The sequence below is a fragment of the Acanthochromis polyacanthus genome, chromosome 15, assembly GCF_021347895.1.
Source record: "Acanthochromis polyacanthus isolate Apoly-LR-REF ecotype Palm Island chromosome 15, KAUST_Apoly_ChrSc, whole genome shotgun sequence".
Classification (NCBI taxonomy): domain Eukaryota; kingdom Metazoa; phylum Chordata; class Actinopteri; family Pomacentridae; genus Acanthochromis; species Acanthochromis polyacanthus.
The window spans coordinates 13,929,150-13,935,213 of record NC_067127.1 but is presented as its reverse complement, the minus strand read 5'-3'; the positions used below and the strand labels follow the sequence as shown (position 1 = coordinate 13,935,213).

Below are 6,064 nucleotides of genomic sequence, written 5' to 3'. Positions count from 1 at the left end.
AAATTATCTTTTCATATGTGTGGTAGTAGTCAGTGATACACTCAACTAAAATATAAACACAACACTTTTGTTTTTGCTCCCATTTTGTATGAGATGAACTCAAAGTTCTAAAACTTTTTCCACATACACAATATCACCATTTCTCTCAAATATTGTTCACAAATCTGTCTAAATCTGTGATAGTGAACACTTTTCCTTTGCTGAGATAATCCATCCCACCTCACAGGTGTGTCATATCAAGATGCTGATTAGACACCATGATTAGTGCACAGGTGTGCCTTAGACTGCCCACCATAAAAGGCCACTCTGAAAGGTGCAGTTTTGTTTTATTGGGGGGAGGGGGGGGTCCACTCCTCTTCAATGGCTGTGTGAAGTTGCTGGATATTGGCGGGAACTGGTACATGCTGTGGGATATGCCGATCCAGAGCATCCCAAACATGCTCATTGGGTGACATGTCCGGTGAGTATGCTGGCCATGCAAGAACTGGGACGTTTTCAGCTTCCAAGAATTGTGTACAGATCCTTGCAACATGGGGCTGTGCATTATCCTGTTGCAACATGAGGTGATGTTCTTGGATGTATGGCGCAACAATGGGCCTCAGGATCTCGTCACGGTATCTCTGTGCATTCAAAATGCCATCAATAAAATGCACCTGTGTTCTTTGTCCATAACAAATGCCTGCCCATACCATAACCCCACCACCAACATGGGCCACTCCATCCACAACACTGACCTCAGAAAACCGCTCACCCACATGATGCCACACACGCTGTCTGCCATCTGCCTTGAACAGTGTAAACCAGGATTCATCCGTGAAGAGAGCACCTCTCCAACGTGCCAGATACCATCGAATGTGAGCATTTGCCCACTCAAGTCGGTTACGATGACAAACTGGAGTCAGGTCAAGACCCCGATGAGGACGATGAGCATGCAGATGAGCTTCCCTGAGACGGTTTCTGACAGTTTGTGAAGAAATTCTTTGGTTATGTTAAACGATTGTTTCAGCAGCTGTCCAAGTGGCTGGTCTCAGACGATCTTGGAGGTGAACATGCTGGATGTGGAGATCCTGGGCTGGTGTGGTTACACGTGGTCTGCGGTTGTGAAGCTGGCTGGATGTACTGCCAAATTCTCTGAAACGCCTTTGGAGACGGCTTATGGTAGAGAAATGAACACTCAATACACGAGCAACAGCTCTGGTTGATATTCCTGCTGTTAGCATGCCAACTGCACGCTCCCTCAAATCTTGTGACATCTGTGGTATTGTACTGTGATAAAACTGCACCTTTCAGAGTGGCCTTTTATTGTGGGCGGTCTAAGGCACACCTGTGCACTAATCATGGTGTCTAATCAGCATCTTGATATGGCACACCTGTGAAGTGGGATGGATTATCTCAGCAAAGAAGTGCTCACTATCACAGATTTAGACAGATTTGTGAACAATATTTGAGAGAAATGGTGATATTGTGTATGTGGAAAAAGTTTTAGATCTTTGAGTTCAACTCCTAAAAAATGGGAGCAAAAACAAAAGTGTTGGGTTTATATTTTTGTTGAGTGTATGTCAATAAACAGTAATACAGTATTTCCATCATCAGTGCTGCACACAAGTGAACAGTAGCCGCCATCTTGCGGTGAACCTGAGAAGCACAAGCACAGATGTGTTGAAACAGAAGTCTCACTCGAGCCATACTTCCAAATAATTCTAGGGTCAAACGTATCATGAGCAACTCAAAAAGCGGTCAAATATACAGCCTTAAGAAGTGTAGTGTAAAGACATATCTAACACAGCATAGTTCTTTATGGCACTTGGTTTATCAAACAAACCGAGAGGCAGCAAAATGTTTACGCGACCACAGACAATGTTACAACTCGTGAGTGACAGGTTTTCTTTCATAGACGATCTGTCATTATACGAGTCGGTGTGGTGTCCCAGCAACCTGTTGCATTTGTCGTCCTTAAAGACATGCGTCGAAGAAACTCTCGCTCCTCTTAAAATTTGAATAATATACCCAAACTAATGTAACCTTTTATGGAGCAAAAGTAGCTGGCGTACAGACTGTGGTTCAGAATGATTCCTCAGCCACGTTTACCTGGAATTAACTAGCATTATACTCGCTGCGACAACATACAAAACAACGGGTCGTGTCGCGGTTTAGCCTGCCAGAGACAGAAATGATGATAGAGAAGCTAAGTTTAGCTTGTGACAGACTGCTATCAAACCAGCAGCTAGCATGCTGCCAGCGTTACAGTGGAATACCACTGCATGGCAAAGATATGCTGATTTACAATAATATGGACGTACAGCAGAAGGTTTGATGAGAAAGTTTTGAGAATTGTGTACTGAAATACCATACTATTGTTAATGTTAGCAAGCTGCACTGTTCTGGCAAGTTGTAGCAAGCTATATGAAGCTTAATATGTTAAAAATAGGTTTGTTGTTGTTGCTGTATTGTGAGATATTGATCCATATAGTTTGGCTTAATATCTTACAATATAGCACGTAGAAATACATTTTATATTTTCCTTTTGGGGTGGCAAATAGAATATGATGTATTACTTACAATGGTGTGCTTATTATTAATTATTTCAGGTATGACCTGGAGATTTGTTTGAAATAATCCTTGGGGCTCCAATAGCAGACTGCATGAATTTGTTTGGATGTATTATGTATTTAACTAAAGTATGTTTGTTCTCAGCCCCTGCTGCTCACTGGCCACCATGGTGACATCAGTGCTATGACTTTTGGACAAGGAAGCAAACCTGTCATGCTTTGCTCTGCCTCTGCTGATTATATCATTGTCTGGGATATTGAACTGTGCGCAAAGAGAACAAATGAGGGTAAAAGAAATTGTATATACAGTGACCTGCAGTAAAATTTTTCTCCTCTGTCAATGTCACATTAAATTGTGCTGCTTTGCTAAAAATCTGAACTCAACATTTTTCATAATGTTCTGTGGCAACCTTGCTGCACACATGGTGCCATAGGTTGTACTGTGACTACAAGCATTCTCTCTGAGTGAACACCTTCACAAGCCTGCCATCTAGTGAAATATTAACAGATCGGCTCTTATGTCAAGTAGAGTCACTGACTTATTTAGCTGTGAATGTACACAGACTGACTGATTTATTTGTTTGCAGGTAAAATTGCAGCTGGAATAGTTATTGGAACTTTACTGGGTAAAGTCGTCCATCTTTCATTCTGTTTTTCTGATCAACGAGTGGTTGCATGCTCAGGAACAACTGCGTATGTTCTCAGCTCAAAGGTACAACAAGATTAACATGTCACAGTTTATTTTCATGCACAAATATTGGTAAATACATTTAGACTCAAGGATTTGTCTCATTATGCTACCTTTACAAATACTATACTTTAATATTGCACTTCTTTGTGAAGTTTGCCAACAGACATCTCTGTTAAGAGGTGTAATATTGTTTCCTTTATGGTAGTTTAGAAGTTGTAAAAGATTTTTCTTATTCAGGTTTCCCTGATATTTTTCATGTCAGAGACAAGAAGTGATCTCCACCTTGACTGGCCATCTGGGACCCTTGACATCAGCAGAGTTCTGTCCCTGGAATAAAGATATTCTTGTCACCACGTCTGAGGACTGCACCTTCAAGGTACTCGCATAGGATTCACATTTTTGATTGAGTGAGAACGATGTGGGTTGGTTGGTTACAGCACTAATGCCAGGTACTGCACACATTTTGCTTTAGTTTGAAGTGTTTTCCTATGTCATTTTTCAGGTTTGGGATTTAAAAACAGAAGCTGTTGTCCATCAGTCGTTCGTGCTTTCAGGTGATCTGACTGTTTTTAACTGTGTTTGAGCAAATTAGTTTCCCTGTAACCAGCATTCACTTAAGGATGGCTCCTAAAGAAAGGCCTGCCTTCTCCCACTGAAATGTGTGTAATGGAGGTGATAGATTTGCAGGTACTATTTGAAATTAGCATCTGTTATTTAAATTTTCTGTGAGTTTTAAAATGCAAGTTTTGAGTCTTTCAAACTTTAAGCACTGGTAAGGTTTAATTTAAAATGTTTTGAAGTGATGCAAATTTCAAATGGTATGTTTGGTGTAATGACTGATTTAGAGCAGTGAGGGTCCAGCAAAATGACTGAAAACAACTTCAACTTCTTCAATTCATTAGCCACACCACTGCTCAACGTGTTCCTCTTGGAGGATGATCGACAGCTGATTACTGGCTCAACTGATGGGCAGGTCAGTGAATGAGACACAGCACTTAAATGCTCAAAATTCAAGCTGTAGTTTTACAGGCTCTGTGACATCGGTTTGTTTCAGGTGTGGTGCTTTTCTCTCAGCGTTGACCACAAGTGTCGCCTAGTGACTAAAATGGACATTCAGAAGATGGAAAAGAGACATCAAATGCAGCACGAGGCTGTGAGCCAACAAGCAGGTGATGCTGCAAACTAGCAGTGACAGAGACGTTTTAGTGAAAGCAGGTCGAGGATGATTTTGATAAAATGTCCTCTCATAAACAATATATCTCTTTAAGCTGCCTGGACAAGTTCACTCAATCACTTTCACTTCTTCGATATTTTCTTCCAGGAGTTGCTGAACAATCAGCTGTGGAGACTTCTAAACCTGTCATTAAAATGGCTTTATGTGGTTCATCGGCAGATACTAATATTGACCATAAAAAGTAAGTACAGTGAACCCTCGTTTATCGCGGGGGTTACGTTCCAAAAAGAACCCGCGACAGGCGAAATCCGTGAAGTAGTCAGCTTTATTTTTTACAGTTATTATACAATACTGCACTTGGGGGAGCGCTGCAGCCAGGTGGACGCCGCGGCGGTACTCTTGCCTCAGAGAGCGGGCCGGCTGAATCAATTGGAGCAGTCTGGGGTGGGGAAGGCTCGCGCCCGCGCTCTTCTCCTGGGGAGCGCGGCTGCGGTGGCCAGAGATGGCGGGGGAAAAGAATAAAAGGCTGCTCCGTCGGCTCCGTCTTTCAGGGTGTCTCACTACATGGAGACCAAGGAGAGAAATGATCCAGCGCTCCACAGCAGGCAGCGCTGGCCTGTATGGCAGAGGAGACGAAGCGCGGAGACTGTTCACGTTGGTCAGTCCCTTAGCCAATCAGGATGCAGAACACAATGAACTGTTTAAAAAAAGCATAAAAAAACTGCACAAAAAAAATCCGTGAAACAGCGAAGCCGTGAAAGGTGAACCGCGTTATAGCGAGGGTTCACTGTATTAGATTTTAGCTGGAGTCCCTGCAGGAGTGAGAACCTTACGCTTAAGGCCACATTTTTAGTGTTGTCTGGCTTCCAGATGCATTTCCTTTGAATTTGTAGACTTGCATACCTCTTACAAGATGGATAGATGAGTAGATGAAGTTGGATCATATTATGTTTAAGAAGCGTGCTTTACTTCATTCATTAGTCACAGGAAATCGCAACATCCAAGGTAGACTTGTAGTGTCAGTATAGAGATCAGTCTCACTCACTCAATCTCCAGAGCTCCAAATGGACTGATAGGTCTTATTTTTTGACTTAACCACAAGGAAGGTCTGTTTTACTTCATTTGTGACAGGGATTCTTAATATTGAAGCGAGGCATGATACTGTCAGTAATGTAAGTATTCTCAAGGGCTCAGTTTTGTTCATATTTCCACCAATTACAAATTGTATGTCATCCAGGAAAATATTATGAAAGCAATTCAAACGCAGTTGTCATGAAAAGAAAACAACAGAAAGCTGCATTTTTCTGTCATTAGGGCTATATAGATATTATACTGTCACAAAAGCCTGGAAAAAATTCCTCTACTAAATGGCACATCTTTATGGGCTAATTGCTGCACGTGTCCACACACACACACACACACACACACACACACACACACACAAAAAAAAACATCACAGAGAACTTCACACATCACAGAAAACTGCAGTCTCGTAGCATAAACTGTTTCAGACTGTTAAAACATTTGATGTTATGACAGGAAGCAGGCACTTACAAAGCACAGGCATAACTCTCTTTGTATTTTGTGGGCCACTGGAATGAAATGGACGTTGAATCCTGATTCTAAGGAAAGCATGTGATCTCATAGCAG

General features: G+C 41.9%; 1 protein-coding gene across 1 annotated transcript in view; it reads left to right on the top strand.

Moving 5' to 3' along the window:
* Positions 1 to 3,682: 3,682 nt before the first annotated feature.
* The window catches only part of wdr27 (WD repeat domain 27), a 47,745-nt gene continuing 45,363 nt past the window's right edge, over positions 3,683 to 6,064 (top strand). Inside the window, exons 1-2 of the mRNA XM_051960116.1 lie at positions 3,683 to 3,689; positions 4,361 to 4,409. Of these exons, the coding sequence (XP_051816076.1) occupies positions 3,683 to 3,689; positions 4,361 to 4,409 (56 nt within the window). The remainder of the gene's footprint in view (positions 3,690 to 4,360; positions 4,410 to 6,064) is intronic.